Source organism: Pithys albifrons, chromosome 1 (assembly GCF_047495875.1).
Source record: "Pithys albifrons albifrons isolate INPA30051 chromosome 1, PitAlb_v1, whole genome shotgun sequence".
NCBI lineage: Eukaryota > Metazoa > Chordata > Aves > Passeriformes > Thamnophilidae > Pithys > Pithys albifrons.
The window spans coordinates 106,376,024-106,393,913 of NC_092458.1; the positions used below are offsets into that span (position 1 = coordinate 106,376,024).

At 39.0% G+C, this 17,890-nt stretch overlaps 1 protein-coding gene across 2 annotated transcripts in view; it reads right to left on the bottom strand.

The window, feature by feature from the left end:
- USP25 (ubiquitin specific peptidase 25) overlaps nt 1-17,890 on the bottom strand; it is a 95,376-nt gene that overhangs the window by 14,838 nt on the left and 62,648 nt on the right. For both annotated transcript variants that reach the window (XM_071563138.1, XM_071563128.1), the window contains exons 8-18: nt 17,733-17,809; nt 16,938-17,011; nt 15,331-15,479; nt 11,991-12,118; nt 11,114-11,209; nt 10,668-10,829; nt 7,851-8,059; nt 7,565-7,635; nt 3,902-4,130; nt 2,341-2,538; nt 890-1,029 (exon numbers count right to left, since the gene is read on the bottom strand). In XM_071563138.1, the coding sequence (XP_071419239.1) occupies nt 890-1,029; nt 2,341-2,538; nt 3,902-4,130; nt 7,565-7,635; nt 7,851-8,059; nt 10,668-10,829; nt 11,114-11,209; nt 11,991-12,118; nt 15,331-15,479; nt 16,938-17,011; nt 17,733-17,809 (1,533 nt within the window). The remainder of the gene's footprint in view (nt 1-889; nt 1,030-2,340; nt 2,539-3,901; nt 4,131-7,564; nt 7,636-7,850; nt 8,060-10,667; nt 10,830-11,113; nt 11,210-11,990; nt 12,119-15,330; nt 15,480-16,937; nt 17,012-17,732; nt 17,810-17,890) is intronic.

Here is a 17,890-nt window from a genome sequence, read left to right on the forward strand (position 1 = left end):
ATGAGGGTTCATACTTGAGCTTAGGACACCTGCTTCAAATTCTGCACAGATGTAACTGTTTCTATCTCCAGTGGTTACTAGGGGTGCCTAGGGAAACTATAGTGTACATTTCTAATGTCTTATCCTTATGAATACAGTTCCAAGACAGATGCAGGTATTGTTTTAATGGCACTTGGTTTGTGGCCATATGCCTACAAAAAAAGGAAAAAAAATAAGAGCTGGAAGAAGAAAACTGTTAAGTATTAGTGCCATTGATAACTCATAAAATAGTTAATGTCCCATTCTTCTTACTATTTTTGTATGAATTGAAAAAAGAACCACCCAATACTAACTCTTGCAACCATTTTAAGTTAATATATTCATCCTAGGAATCACAAAAAGTAATTTGCATCAAGTTGTGAATTTGCATTAAAGCTACAGGATATTGTTGAAAAACCCATTATTTTTGAAAGCTACATTAACTTCCACAGGCTTTCCATGGTAACTCAGTTATAATCTTACATTTCACAGACAAACCCCTGAATGTCTGAAGCAGTATTTTTCAGGTTTTTACATAGACTGTCAATATTTACTCCTCCAGAATACATGGAACTCTCTAATATTTTTAGAAGATTGGGGGCACAAACATCTGATTTTAATTTGAACAATATGCTGTACTCCTGACAAGCACTTTAATCCCATAGACAACACGTATCTTACTGTTTCTTTTCCACACTACACTCATTTCTGTTGTACACAGTTTCTGAATGGACTTCAGTGTTGGACAGTCCCTGAAGAAAGACCAATTTCAGTTCAAAGTTTCCAGATACACACCCTTCAATCAGCTTTTATCATTTCCATTTGCAAAATAAAAGCAAAAGAAGTATTTCAAGCTTTAAAATGTTCTCACCGTATCCATTATAGCTTCTGGACCTCTATCTTCTTGTTCAGCTAAAGCTTTATTGATTGCTTGTACAGAATCTTCTTTTAAGTGCTTTGAAATATCAGTTCTTGATGGCTGCTCTAAATATTCTGGTTCTCCTGCTTGAACTTAGTGACAGAAATAAGATAACAATTTTGTATGTTAACATAAGCATGAATTTTGAATTGATTAGGTTTTACTTGGATCACTGTCTCATAAATAAGGTAACCACACAGAAAATGCAGGGTAGGCCACACAGTTCACAAATACAACATTGCACCAGTCTGTGTCTCTGCTCATTTTGAACACATAAACGGATCCCTGATTTTATATTAGGAACAATGGACCCATCCTGTCTATAAACCCATTAAGGCTCTTGAGCGAGGGTTGTTCATCAATCACTTATCAGGGATGACTGAGAACAAAGATAAGATTCTATATGAACTTTCTGAGGGATACAGACTCAATATATGGAATGACCTACAGTCACTGGAATGCCAGATGTATTTTTACTTTGTAAAATAATAAACACATTATATTCTTCTGCCTTAACAGACATCTCAAAGTCTTCCACTTGAGGGCAATAAATTGATTAGTATAAATAGTGTCTTATACTCTTTACGTGATGAAACCAAATTTTGGCAGGCAAATAAAACATTCATTTTGCACTTTCCACTACTAACAAAAGAAAAAAAAACAGTCTCAAAGTGTGTGTGAACTCCAAACATAGAAGATGAAGTAACTCTCAGCCGAGTTCACAAAACAAGATATGTCACTAAATCACTGCACTTCTTACATTCAGTTTGCAGTCACAGATAGTTATGAGAAATATATGCTTAGTCTTAAAAACTCAAATACAGTAATGAAAATATCTGGACAGCAGACTCACTACATTACAAGTCATTGGCCTCACTGTTTCCGGTCAGAGTCTTTTCCATAATTTTAACAGCCTCATTTTTACACAGCAAAATCTTAAGTGGGCCCTACTATTGCTAAATCTATTAAATGCACCACCCCAAATAAATTATTCTTCCATTCACCTCTAAATTCTGTCCAAATTTAAAATTAGAGGGTAGGTCTTGTACTCAATCATGCTGAATAGAAGAATATACGTTATTTATGGACTATCAAATTCTCAAGACAGACTGGTGAGACCTGTTAATAATTACTTGTCTTAAAAGTCCTGTTTCTATGGAAAAAAAAAAAAAGCTAAAAATAACTGGGAGGGAAAAGGCAGAAGCAGCAAAAAAAATTTCTTTCTTTAAATAAAAAAAGGAAATGCAAAAAAACCCCCAGATTATGCTTCAAGTACAGTTACCGTGGCCAAGTAAACAGTTGTAATTCATGACTACACAAATTAACTTTTTTTCTGTTGTTACACTGTAAAACTATATATACAAAACCCAGTGTCCTTTTACAAACAAGTAGAAGCAGCTAACCTGGAGCAGGTGAAGGTGCTGGTGCCCTGGGTATCTGAGATAACAACTTCTCCTGCTGTGCTTTCTGAGCAAGTTCTGCATCCCACTCTTCAAGTTCTTTTTCAAAACGTTTATTGTCTTCCTTGACGTAATCCCTTAGATCAGAAGGCAGTGTGTCCATTCCAACAAGGATCTGCCCTGTTTCTTTGTTAAACTCCTCTGTAGTAACATGAAATATAAGTTTCAAGAAAAGAATATGGAAAAAGAGTATGTTCAGCAGATCTCCTCAAGTGAATTACTAGAAATGTACAGTGTAACACCAAATCCCCCAAAACTATATTATTTCTAACTGGTTTTACTATCTGCTAGGCACTCCTTTGCTACAGAGATATATGGCTACTGCTCCTGGCATCTTTGGATTTTACATTCTTGGGCAGTGACAGGTCACTGACACCTTGAAAGATAAGCCTTTTGGGCCATGAGCACCTCTGACTGTGAACATTCAGAAAAAAATGTCACAAACACTCCACCATCACTTGACTGCATTAGGACCACACAGAGATGGACACAACTAAACTTCCCAACAGAAAAGGGGAAAGAGAGAGGGCCTGCAGGGACTTGGAAAGTCAGCTGATAAGAACACCAGCTACACTGAGTAACCTTAATTTTTGCTTTGAGAATGGTCTCTGCAGGGGTGTCCCAGACCATAGATCAATCAGCTGTAGCTGTCCCAGTGAGGAGGCCTCAGACTTAATTGGAGGGGCACAACAGCCTGCAGGGATGACAAACACCATGGCTGCAAGTCCACTACCAATCTGGCAATCTAGAAATGCCATGGTTAGTGTCAGTTCTCCTTCAAAAACTCAGCAAATGAGCAGACAAGCCTTCTGCCCCATGAAGAGATGGAAGCGTGGAAGTTTTCCACAACCTTTTTGCTGAATCCCTGGACTTTTTCACAGTCAGCTCCCTGGCTGCCATTTTCATAAAACTCATGCTAAAGGGATCTTTTCCCTCTCTTCAAACACTTCCACACAATGTCTTGTAGTTTCATACTACTTCATGACCTGAAAAAAAATTTCCCAATCCATGTATTACTTAGGTTAATGTGTGGTTGGTAGGGCTAAGTTATTCACATTTCAGTTTACTGCATAAGCTTTCAAGTTTGCATGCTCCAGTAGAGTGCATCAGAGCTCTGAAACTTAGGAGGAATAAAAAAAAAAAAGAAAAAAAAAGGGCAGCTACATGAGGATTTTAATGTAGAAATGCTCATTTATCTATTCCATATTTCTATTCTAATGAGATAAACCCTTCAAACTTCTGAGCATGCAATCACTTGGCTAGAATGTTTACAAATTACCAAACTTAGTTTATTTTAATCTCTTAAAAATGTTGAAACACTGGGATTATCTTTATTAATCTAAAAATTGAAGAGCAATTTTTCTACCCCCAAAATAATCTGACAGTTATCAACAAAAATTAAACTTCTAATAATTATTAAAAACATTTCAAAAATCTGGAAATCTGTGTGAAAGCAGCTCACTTTATCAATCTATTCAGCTATTCTATATCATGATAACATTACCTTGTATCAAGTATTGTTCCTTGTCATTGATATACATTAAACAATATGCACTGGCATTCCTGTAACCACCAAAAGAGTCCCGTTCCAACTCTTCCCAAGTTGACTTTGTCACAGAAATATCGTTGTATTTCATCCATCTGCTCTGGTGGTGGTCATAAATATATGCCCAGTAGTGTCCTGCATTTGCTTGACCCTCATGAACTAGCACAGCATGCAACCTATAAGGAACCTTAAAAAAGGAAACAGAAAAAAACCCCAAATGTCAGGCACTCTCTGCCAGCAGATACTTCCTACTGTATGCCAGCAATAACAGCTACATTAAATAAAATAAAAATAACAAAAATAAACAGGATCAAAACACAACACAGAGGAAAACCAAACAAGTAAAACTAGCAGCCCAGTGAGCATAAGGACTTAGAACTGTTACTTACCACTTACAGATCTTAAAAACATCAGTGAGTGTACAGCATAAAAATGTCTGCTCTGCTGCCTTTACTACCAGGCATCCTCCTTTCTTAATTCCATGATATTCCTATCTTCCTTGAACAAAAACCCCCTCAAAGATGTCAGCCCTGCCTGTCTGTGACTTGCCCCAGCTCTGACCTGGTAAACCTGTCAGAAAGTCTGGAAAGGTACATGCAAATTCAAGGTAATAAACTCTGTGTTTTCTCTGTACCAATTCAGAAAGTTTATTTACAGGAATACCTGAGACCTGAATACTTCTGTTACCCAAAGGTAAAATTCCTACAGTAGGATAGGAATACAACTGTTCTCTGGTATTTTAAATGCATCAGTAAAAGCATTTAAGTTAAGTGTGGAACTCCTGAAGAGGTCCTCTCCTCCTCCTAAGGCAAAGAGGGAAGATACCAGTTTCTAGGAACAGTGTAAAGCATTCCAGGTTACATGTGTTCACCAACAAGTAAGAAGAAAAGGAAACTTAGTTTATATCTATGTAGTTGGGAATCAGAAGGAGGGGGAGAGAAGCAGAATCAATGAGTGCTTCTTTACTTACAAGTCTTTTAAAAGCATCATAGTGATTGACTCATTTTAACCTGCTGACAGAGCACATGCAACACAAAAGGGAAAACTGAGCTTCTCTGCTACGCACAGTGTGCCTGAGTGACAACAGCTCAGCTGGGATGAAAAACCCCAAACCATCTTTTACTGGTGTCACAATCTGGACTGAGGATAAACAGTCTATTTAACACAAGATGTACTAAGTATTTGTTGTAAATATCATTTGAGTACCTCCATAACCAGTAACCACAAATACACTTGTAACTATGACTTGAGAAACTCCTTGAAGTCGTTTTTAACCTGGTATTTCTATTCCAGACTATATGCAAGGGCTGGAGATTTTGCAACCCTCTTTGAACTGTAAAGCTGACTGACGGCAGGGCAGCTGGAATCAAACAGTCTGTCATTCCAGAGACCAAACCACACTCTAAATCTCCCAAACACAAGCAGTATACACAGAAGAAATCCTGGCAAGTCCTTAAATCTAAATGCTGTGAGGTTTTTAACATCTGTTATTAAACCAGTGTGAAAGCCTTCTTAAAATGATTGCAAGTCCATGTACATTGACAAAAATATATGCAGATCCTGATTTAAAAACAAAATTACGTTCTCTACAGACTTCAAAATAAAATTTCCTCACCCTAAAATCAGGCACTAATAATGTCAGGTGAATTTAAAACATTTTACTTAAAACCATGCTAACTCGGTCAGCTTGAGGGCCTCTACCCTTTTCTCCAGCTGTGGAAAACCAGCTGTCCATGCTGAGCTTCCAGGAGGGTTCCCCATGAAGGTCTGTGACTGGGGTATAGGTGAGTTCAGGGCTGACAGATATCTCTTCTGATAAGTCATTATATCAACAGCAATTGATAGGACAGAGCAATACAACAATACCTGGCACTGAGCTTCTTAGCTTACACTTAGTCCTCATGAAACAGGAATGGAGCCTCACCAACTCCATCACAGGGAGCTACAGAACAGATATGTCAACACTGCTATGTCCAAGATGAGCTCCCACAGGAAAAACAGTTGTGACTCATTTCCCCACATGGAAGGAAGGAAATAATTAAATAAGCACCTGATGAAACACTGACTCAGGAGAACAGGACAAAATAAACATTTTGGGAATGTATTGCATGTGAAAACTCAACAAAGATTTTAGGACAATTGTAGTTTTCTTTAGAATCAAAGCGATCACAAGGAAAAGATGGCGTGCTTCTCAAATAGTTCATACAAACATTAGGAAGTATCTTGTAAATTTAATGTTTGTCTTAGAAATCTGTCTAGTTTTATGTGCCTAGAACTTGACTTACAAGTGAAAAGCTTTCAGCCCTGCAATTATATTGTGTAGAGGAAAACTTAAATACTGTGAAACTTATCCCAAAGAACAGAGCAACACCCAGACAGCAAATCATCCAGAGGAAGAGTTAGGCAAATACAGGAAAAGCAGACAGCTCTGTGCACCTGCCTTCTTCCTATTGTACCAAAACACCCACAGGCACAAAGTCAGCTGAGCTGCAGAAGGGGAACCTCTGCTTCCAGTCTGTGATTTCAGATGGGTCCAGCACCTACTTCGTGTTTTACTAAGTAATCTCCTTTTTGTTTTGTAATGATAGCTGACTACTACCTTTGCCATCCAGAGTTATTTCTTCCTATAACAGTTAAGCTGACACAGGTAGACTATTTGGATATAAGACCAACAAATTACTTAATTTGACACATAGCCTGTAGCCTTCTTGTCATAACACAAGCATTAAGATAAAAAAAGTGCCTGCAAGTAGCAAGCTTAAAGAAAGTCATCTAGGCAAGTCTGCCTGAAATCCTTAACATCAGAGTTCAGCTGCCAGGAAATATTACAAGCCATGTACAAAATGAAAACATACCTCAAAAAAACTGTAAGCTGAACAGATCTTACTTGGAATGAAAATAGTTCTTTTTACTAACAGAAAGTAACAGGAAGTAATCCTTAACCTTAAAACCTGCCAGAGTGAGAGAACATGAGTACGTGAACATAAGAAATGGCAGAGGAGCCACAACTCCATAGGAAAGCATTCTAAAAACACTGCTCAGATTATGCAACATGATCATTTCCTATAGGGCAGCTCAGACTAACCATCAACGTTGTGACTGATAATAAATCTAGACATTGTTTTAAAAACCTAACAACAGTACCATGCACTGGCATTATTAACTTCAAATCACAATCAGGAGTCTTGAATTCCCAAGTATTAGCATGGAAGTTGCAATACACAAAGGCACTAAGCATAAAAATAATAGTTTCTTGTGTCTAATGCTTTGCCACCTAAAGCCATATGATTACCTATCAATATGGTCAAATCAGGGCAAAAAAAATTATTGTGTGAATCTGCATTCAAGTAAAAAAAACAGATCAGAGATTGAACATATTTTGGCTTTTCATCACAAAGTTGATTGAACTTAAGCATGTCACCTGTAAAATATTGTAATGCTGACTTCCATCTGACTATGCATGACTAAAGTGTTTGCAAAACCCATTATGACTTTCCAATGAAATTTCTCAAACCACTGTGTAATTGTTGTATACTTGCTTTATTTTCAAGCATCTAAGAACTTTCAAAAAGTGACAAAAAGGATCTATTTTCATTTATCTCATACTGAAATTGTACTTACTTGGACCATTGTTTTGTCAGAGTACATCAATTCAATTGTCCGATGTATTCTAGATATACTTTCTTGTAAATCTGAAAGAAAAAAAGACCCTCTCTTCCATAAGGCTGCAAAATTGCACATGGCTACATCTTTATTTTTTCTCACTAAGAGGCAAACATGGGTACGTTTCACATGTGGTGCATGTTGATATATCCACATGCCAAAGATTGAAACTTCTTGGATGAAAGAGTTCCCCCACTTGCAGAAATCCTTTCCAGCAAGTGCATTCCCCAGGTCATGGCATTACCTCTAGTGTCATTCTCTACTTCCGTCCTCCAGCGATGCAAACAGCCTTCCAGGACAGACAGCTCCTCCTCGGTGATGTGCCGCGGTGCCGGATGCATCGGCAGATCAGGAGGAATTCGTGATTGTGTGAATGGTTTGTGTATTACTGATCTTTGTACAGGAGATGTGCTTGGAACATCTGAAGATGAAGGCCCCTGCTGCTCTATTGTGCTGCATTCATTCAAAACATGAAATATAAAAACTGAATCATCATATGCACAAACTAAAAGCTACTCCATAAAAATAAGTTGTTCCTCTGAAAATAAGAATTTTAAATGTAATCATTTTCTACAGTGCAATCAGGAAAGGTACCTACAAAACCAGTATTGAATTAGTATGTAAATTCTGAAAACTGTGTGGCACACTACATGTTAGCACAACAACTGTGGCTGCCGTTACCAAACAAAGGAATCAGATTTGAATTGGTCAAGCCATAGTTTGCTGTATTTGAAATGCTACTAAACACTTTCAAATCACTTCATACACATAATCACTGTGGTTTGAAACATTTAGTGCCAAATGGCAGAGAGAAAAATCAGAGCAGCTTGTCTTATGATCCACTGATCATAAAATCTAATAAACACAAGTTGTCTGTTTATAACTTCTATGTGTGTCCTACCCCTAGCAGACATTCTTCTTCTGATCATCTACCTACAACTCATGTTTAACTGAATAGACAATAGTGAAGGGATCTCTGATATTTACGGCACACTGGCAATTTAGTACCAACCCATTTAAATTTGTTCCAAACAGCTCTAACTCAAACTGCAGAGCAGCCAGTTTAGGAGAATTCTACAAGAGCGGCAGAAGAATAAAAGTTAGAACCTGTTACAGATTTGTCTCTTCTTATCAACAAAGACCACCTATATATAATTACATTGCATAACAGGAATTTGAAGATCTTCCTTGTAAGTCACTAACTTTGTACTTTGTGTACAGCATCATGATACAGTCTGAGGAACCTGAATTCTTCAGTAGTTTAGAAAGTTCTGAGAACATTAGGAGCTGAAAATGTGACTCCATATAACATGCTGTGGTGTTTCTACAGATGGACAAGAAAGTCACAATACCTACATTTTTACAGAATTTCTTATATAGCAGTTTGAACAAAGTATATTACTTTGGATATTGTATTTCATGTAAGCAATGGTAATTTTTAAAAGTTTATATTCTCTCATCATGATTTCTACTGGTAATATATCAGTTAAGACAAGAAATCTTTTTAAAGTCCATGTACTTCACTTGTTTGAATGACTAAGTTAATCACCTTGGCTGGTCCAGAATCACTCTTTCCACTGCAATATAAAAAGCTATGCTATGAATGGTTAGTGTCACCCTAGCCAAGTCCTATCTGGAGCTATGTTCTATTATCATCTAAAATTTTAGGTTGGAAAAGCTCCTAAGATCAAATCCAACATTAACCCACCACTTCTAATTCCACCACTAAACCATGTTCCTGAGTAACACATTTATACACCTCTGACTTATCACCCTCAGGAATGGTGACTACATCACTTCTCTGGGCAGCCTATTCCATTGTTTGACAACCCTTTCTGTGAGGAACTTTTTTCTAATACTCAATCTAAACCTACCTTTGTGCAACTTGTGTCCTACTGCATGTTACCCGGGAGAAGGGACCAACCTCCACCTGGCTACACCCTCCTCTCCTGTAGTTGTAGAGATCAATAAGGTTCCCTCTGAGCCCCCTTTTCTCCAAGCTGAACAACTCCAGCTCCCTCAGCTGCTCCTCACAGGACTTGTGTTCGAGACCCTTCCCCAGTTTTGTTGCCCTTCTCTCAACTCACTCCAGTCCTTCAGCGTCTTTCTTGCAGTGAGAGACCCAAAACTGAGTGCAGGATTTGAGGTGTAGCCTCACCAGTGCCAAGTATAGAGAGGCAGTCACTGCTTTGTCCTGCTGGCCACCCCATTGCTGATACAAGCCAGGTGCCATTGGCCTTCCTGGCCACCTGGGCACACGCTGGCTCATGTTTAGCTGCTCTCAGCCAGCACCCCAGGGCCTTTTGTGCCCAGCAGCTTTCCAGCCACTCTGTCTGTAGCACCGCAAGAGTTCTTTGTGACCCAAGTGCAGGACCCAGTACTTGGCCTTGTTGAACCCCCGTTGATATTGTCCTCAGCCCATGGATCCAGCCTGTCCAGATTCCTCTGCAGGGCCTTCCTGGCCTCCAGCAGATTGACACTCATGCCTGAATTGGTGTCCTCCACAAACTGACTGAGGGTGCACTTAATCCCCAACACTGAGTTATTAGCTTGAATAATGTGAAAAACAACATTATTGGATCTTTGTCTCCCTGATACTTTAGCTGCTCTGTATTGAAAAAGTCACACGATTAGGTTCCATACAAACTTGCTGAGAAGTATAAATTTCAAAGGAGAAAAGGAGCTTAACTCGTGGGCAGAAACTAACAGATAAATCATACATCAGAAACCTTAAAGCCAATTCAGATTCTTAAACCATACTCTTGGGAAGCAGTGATGTCACCAGATATTGGAATTGTAGGTGGAATTGGGCTTTGTTTGAAAATGGAAATTCTCCACCTAAAGTCATTATTATAAGCACATGAGACAAACCCACACTGTTAACATTTTGATTTATTCATTTAAGTCTGTCATGGCTGCAAAATACTTCTAGGAAAAGAGTAGAGATTTTATACTATAAGCCTTAGGAGATGCCTGGTTTTATTCACCTGAACGAAAGATTTTAATTTCCTCCCCCTCTCAGAGGCTGGCTTGCACTGGGAGTGCAGGAGGCAGCCCTTACCTGGGAGAGGTCTGGGCTGGCATTGTGCCGATCGCAGGGGCACTTGCACCCAGGTCATCGACGGGAGATGTGCACACCGGCTTGCTGGAGGCAAACTCCAGGGCGTACTGCAGGACATCTACCAAGGGGAATCGTTTAGGACCAGAACCATAGCTTAAATATCTGTTAACCATAAAACGTATTAATGCCATGACTCACATAGACAAAAAAAAAAATTAAAAAAAAAAGAAATAAAAGTGTTTTTTTTTCTGGTTGAGTGCAATTAAATAAAGCAAGTCTCTCCTAGCATGATTCATGCATCAGAATTATAATGCTTATACGCAATTTCCAAGGAAAAGGGTAAAAGAAAAGAAATACAGAGAGAAATCTAGATTAAATAACTACACACAAAGAGCTATTTTATGTAGCCAAAAAACTATTTGCATTTACACAGTTATCTATAATACCGTTCTAATCTCTGCTGTAAAACTGTGAGGTACTCTTTGAGTCTCTTGATTTCATCTCGTTTAATTCTTGTTATTTCTCTGTTTTTGTGCATATACCTGTAAAACATGAAATTTAGAAAGAAATGTCAGCCCGCAGTATCCCAGCACTGGAACTGAGGTCTGTACCCACCAACCACAATCACTAATTCTTAGTGCTAATACAAACTCACACTCTCTCAAACCTACAACATATTCAGCACTAAAACAGAACTGAGAAGAAAATAACCCATTAAACCTTCCCTTCTACAAGTTTCAGAAGGTGCTTCTTCCCCCGTGTCAAAAGCTCTGTTCAATACCATGGATGACAAACATGTATTAGAAAGCTACTATTAGGAAGATTCTAAATGAAGTGGTTTACATAGCCACCACACAGCAATATTCCTGTTTCATTATTTAGGTTCACACAAAACATTCAGCAGCTGACTGAAAGCCATCCTGGTATTACACATCTACACATCAACACCATTGCCCTGATGCTGAGGATACCCTTGAAACCACACAGTCTATATGGAAAGCCATGAAATAGCTGACTCATCACCCATTTTCTTAAATGGATCCATAAACAGTTTGATTTTTCAGAGTATTTTGCCTGTGTTCACAACTATGTAACAATAAAGGGAAGGGGAAGCAGCTTTTTGACTCAAAGCAGCAGTATGTCTAAATGGTTATCTCTGTACTTTCTCAAACAGATGAAACTCATGAAAACTCGAACATTTATAGCTAGAACAGAAATTTACTGTGATTTAAGCAAGTATAAAATACATCAGCAACTTTAACAAACTCATGAGATTTAATTTTATATTCATATTAGGATTTTGTTGATAATACTATACTGTACCTGTCTAGATACAAAATTGGAGGAAATTCTAATTTGTTGTGTATCTTCTCTGGTCTCCCCAAAGCCTGATTAAACTCAAATCTTGATAGCTCAAAAGTTAAGACAGGAGGAAGCTCTGTGAACCAGTGCTGGACAAAAGAAAAACAGAAAACCCCACAATAAATGCCTTTCAATAGCAGTAATTTAATTTAGTAATAATGGTACAATACCTGCAGACCGACACAGCTGTGGGAGAAATTGGTTTTAGAAGGGGCAAATAAGGAAAAACATAGAATGCTGCTTTCAGGATCTTTCGAAATGTGTCTCACAGTAATATTTTCTTAGATTTTGAAATCTATATCTCAGAGGAATCTTCAAGTCTTTGTTCAGCTGAGACAGACTTTGTTAAAACTACAAGAAATTGAGATGGCTTAGGACTTCAAAACCTTCCAATGCACTGGGACAATGCAGGACCAGGGAAGTGATTCTTCCCCTCTACTCAGCACTGGTGAGGCCACACCTCAAATGCTGCATCCAGTTTGGGGGCCCTCAATTCAGGAAGGACATTGAGGTGCTGGAGTGTGACCAGAGAAGGGCAACGAGGCTGGTGAGGGGACTGGAGCACAAGTCCTGTGAGCAGCGTCTGAGGGAGCTGGGGGTGTTTAGCCTGGAGAAAAGGGGGCTCAGGGGTGACCTTATCACTCTCTACAACTACCTGACAAGAGGGTGTAGCCAGGTGGGAGGTTGGTATTTTCTCCCAGGCAACAAATGACAGGACAAGAGGACACAGTCTTAAGTCTTAAGGCAAGGACATTAGGAAGTTCTTCACAGGAAGAGTGACTGAGCATTGGAATGGTTTGCCCAGGGTCCCTGCATCTCCATCCCTGGAGGCGTTTAAGATTGGATGTGGCACTTTAGTGCCATGGTCTAGTAGGCAAGGTGGTGTTAGGTCATAAGTTGGACCCGATCTCAGAGGTCTTTTCCAGCCTAGCTGATTCCATGACCTTTGAGGCATCATATTAAAACACAACTACTAAAAGCAGCAACGCCACTATAAATTACTTCAGGTAAACTTAATAAATTTACTTGGTCCTGGTAATAAAGCATTAATGTTTCTTGTTTTTTCACCATTGTGAACCTATATGACTAACTTCAATTTCCACATGCTAAGAAGCCATGCCACCCTCCAATTTCACAGAACTCAAAGCTTAACTGTCTAGACCTGTACATGACTATCCCACTGTTCCCCACAATTTCCCAACATTACAGGTTAAAAAACTTCAAAAAAAGAAATCTACAAAAAAAGTCCTCACAAAAACAAAAAAAAACCAAAAAACCAAAACAAAAAACCAAGCCAAATCTGACATTTCAAGTCAAGCATTTATAAGAGAACTGACATTTTATGCATGATTACACACAGGTTTTAACTGTAAGACAACCTTCGGTTTACAAAATGAACAATCGTGCTCTTCTAGTAGGTACATACAAGATTTCACCTTGAATGAAGAAATCAAACTTTGGATTGTACTAAGAAATTTATGAGATTCTGTTTTCTACCAGTTATATTCCAGGTAACATGATCATTGTAAAACAGATGCTCAAAAATATTTGTCGCAAAACACAATGTTGAAACCAGAACTTCTGACTGGAGGATGATTTCAGTGTGCGTCACTAGGCTCTGTAATTAAACCCTGTGTGTATGCTGATATGATTAAATGAAGTAAAATTATATTACTTCCAAAGATTGACATCAAGGAAGAAATCAGACCTCAACTCCACATCTTTAAAATAACTGTGATGAAACACAGACAGCAGCATAAAGAGAAAGTAGCTCAATGCTTAAAGGCCATGGGGATTCCAATTTTTCCACATCAGTAACCCACAGGTTATTAGAGAGAGCTCTGCCAGAGAGAAATGATGGGCACACATATGAATGCCAGTAATAAGAGGGAATGTTTCAGAGCATTCTACAACACTAGCTACTTCTTTCCATAACCTGTGATTTCTGCACAATCTCACTCATCACCTCACCCTAACATCATACACTACATGATGGGGTACTAATTGACAGGAAGCTCAACATGAGCCAACAGTGTGCCCAGGTGGTCAAGAAGGCCAATGGGATCCTGTCCTGTATCAAAAATAGCGTGGCCAGCAGGACGAGGGAAGTGATCCTTCCCCTGTACTCTGCGTTGGTGAGGCCACACCTTGAGTACTGTGTTCAGTTCTGGGCCCCTCAGTTCAGAAAGGACACTGAGGTGCTGAAGCGAGTCCAGAGAAGAGCAACAAGGCTGGTGAAGGGACTGGAGCACAAGCCCTATGGGGAGAGGCTGAGGGAGCTGGGGTTGTCTAGCCTGGAGGAGGCTCAGAGGTGACCTCATCACTGTCTAGAACTACCTGAAGGGAAGTTCTAGCCAGGTGGGGGCTGGTCTCTTCTCCCACGCACTCAGCAATAGGACAAGGGGGCACGGGCTTAAGCTCTGCCCGGGGAAATTTAAGTTGGATATCAGAAAAAAATTCTTTCCAGAGAGAGTAATCAGGCATTGGAATGGGCTGCCCAGGCAGGTGGAGGATTCACCATCCCTGGAGGTTTTTAAATGCAGATTGGACATGGCAGTGAGTGCCATGATCTAGTAAATGGACTAGAGTTGGACCAAGGGTTGGACTCGATGATCTCGGAGGTCTTTTCCAACCCAATCGATTCTATGATTCTACACCCCACTGCTTAGTGAGGCTCCATATGAATCCCTTCACCCACTCCCAGCATCTTCTGGTATTTGGCAGCCTCCTGCTCTAATGAGCTCTTCTGGAACAGGAGGAACAGCAGCCCAGAGAGCAGGCATTGTCTGTCCAAACCTCAAGCAAAGTGGAGAATTGCCCACTGCAGGTGGCAAAGAGGAGGACGCATGGAAATGCCAGTAGAATGGGGAGAGGGGAAGAAGGCCAAGGTGCTGAGGAATCATATGACAAGGCACAGAGGAACAAGAGTGCTGTGAAGCAATGGCAAGGGCACTCTTGAAGCAATATGGCCCAGAGCAGCGTCAGGTACCACAGGACATCATAGCCATGACCTCTCATGGAGATCAAGTATCACCAACAGGTGGGAGCCAGCCTGTGTCAAATCACCACTGTAAGCACTTAATTGTGCAAGCTTTTAATAACCATGAACTTCCTATCTTATGAAAAATAAAAAAATATTATATTCTCAATACTCCAAGAGATATAACGCCCCCAAATTAACATTATGCCAGACATCAGGACCTGCACAGCAGCAGGTCATATAAAAAAACAACCATGAACCCCACTGAAAAATAAAGAGCACTGTAACAACATCCTGAGAGAAGTCCACAAGAGCACTTACCTCCTGACCAGACTTGGCAGAGTTTTCTGAATGGAGGGATTCAATTTCCCCTTCAATCATTGCAGCTTCGAGGCACTCATGCAGATCTTTAAAGCCATTAACCTGGAGTGGATACTGGCCAAACATTTCTGTGTTTTCAAACTTTTTACCTTCACATGAAAATCGAAACAGTTCATGTTTCAGAAACAAGCATTTATCTTTTTAAAAAGCTAACAATCCTAGGTCATCTGATCTAGTCTTCTGAAAACCACATTTTCTTACTGAGTAATTCAATTATATTTACAAAGAAAAGTCACAAGTGGCTCAAACATAATATTGAAAATCTCTGTATTTTCTTCTCCAGCCCATTTTTTATATTGTTTTGGCATCTACTGGCAAAAATCAAAATTACCTGGCTCTACAAACACATGAGAAGTTTTATACATATAAATCAAAATCATCCTTCTCCTGCAAATAGCAGCTTAGGAATACAACTGTACAGTGTAGTAACAAAATCAGATGAATTGCTGGTATCAAAGACCCCTCTGTAGAAGTACATTTTGCAAAAATAAACCACAGAAGAAAACATTCATGATTTCTGTCTTGAAAACAAGATTATAAATTGGTAACAGTGTATACAGATGTAAGCTCGAATGTGAAGAGAAATATGGGGGATAAGCAATTTCAACCTGGAATTTCAATTTATTTCATCCTCAAGTCAGGACCAAGTCTCCTTACAGCTGCTAGTTTCTTTCCATTGGTTTGATTTCTACATAGCTCCTCATTTAAAACAAGAATGTAAAGGATCAAAGTAGTTAAATGTAAAGGAGCAATAATGCTAGCTAGTGGCAAGAAATCTGCAGAATGGTTTTGAATTCTGAAAACAAATCATAAGATACACCATTCAAGGTCGAGGAACAACCTGGAAGCCACTTAAAAACTACAGCTGCTTCTTTCAAATGTCAGTCATTAAGTTAGGATAGGGGGCAGAATCACCAACATTAAAATTACTCAAGAAGGCTTTCATAGCCTCCTAAAAATAGAGAACACTGCAGTCCCACAGTTCTAATACAAATAAGATAAAGGGAAGCTGCTTGTACAGTCTCTTCCTCCTTAGCACTCCCTCCAACACCGCCTTTGAGCAGTTTTCCACTGACTTGTTTTCAGCAAACTGTGCCTTTTGGGAGGGTGAGTTTTCCATACAAGAAATTGTGCAGAGGAAGATGCAGTAACTGAATTTTACATTGCATTAAATGAATATGAGTGTGAGAGACTAGCTCAGTGAAATACAGTAACATGCCTTCTGTACACAATTAGTAAGTGGCTAAAGTGGCCTGATAATTTCTTCCAAGCATTTTCTCTCAGTATCTCACCCAAACTTCTGTGCCCCTGAGAACATAAATATACACTGAGCTCCTCAAGGTTGTCAAAACAGTCTTTCTGGATCCCTGCAGCTCACCTTCAGTCTCATAGTTCCAGGACAAACCATTTTTCACAGACTGTGCTTGTATTCTCCAAATGTGCTTCTGCAGAAGTACCTAAATCCTACAACTGCATCGTTAACCATGTACTTGGACAACCACTGAACAGACACAACCACAGATGCCCAAGGATATTCAGACTCATACCTTCAAGTACACCCACTGCTAGAAATCGTCCATAAAACAACTCCACCATTGGGTTCTTTGGTTTCTCTCCATCCCTAAAAGACACAAAGCGCATTAGTGGGGAAAAAAAGAAAAAAAAAAATCAAGCACAAAGCGATGAACTTTTATTAAACTATGAACAGATTATTTTGAATCATTATGGAAATCCTGCCTATTTTATCCAGGTACTGTTAATTTATATTTGTACTTTTCTCTAATGACAATAACAATGATTCAGATACTTTCAGTGTTAAGTATATTCTGAAAATTAAGTTTCAGAAGTGCCTTATTCTAGGAAAAGCTACATAAACCAGACTATTCACGGTTAAATTGTACAAAACCCTCACAAAAGCTATTTCCTGCAACGCTCTAGAAAAAATTATGTATTCAAAAGACAGTCTACAGATGTACACTCATACAAACAATGAGTATTTACTTCTGAGATGAGAAACAGGAGCAAAGTTTTGAAGTATTTTAACTACAGGATTGAAAAGCAAAACTGCATTCAAATGAAAAGGGCCTGACTGATTATGTACAAAACACATCTCTATTCTTTACATGCTTTGAGCTGGATTTCTAACAGGAAATAAAAGGGTAAAAAAAGACAATTGACAGAAAAATCCAAGGTATTGCCATGTATGGAAAAAAACCCACACTTGAACTAAAGTGAGCTACAGAGCTGGGTCTTTTTCAGCCATACAGAAAAGTGGATTTTTGGTTATTTGCTTCTTTCTGATGCAGATGTTCAACATGCAGAGCTAGAAAAAAAAATCTTACCTCTCTTCTTCAGCTTTAATTTGGAAGGCATCTTCTAGCCAATCTAATAATTTGTGTGTAAATTCACTAACGTCTTGCTGTTAAAAAATACAAAATTATCAGTGTATGTTCACATATCATAGAAACATAGGATATATGAAACAGAATGCAATGAAGTG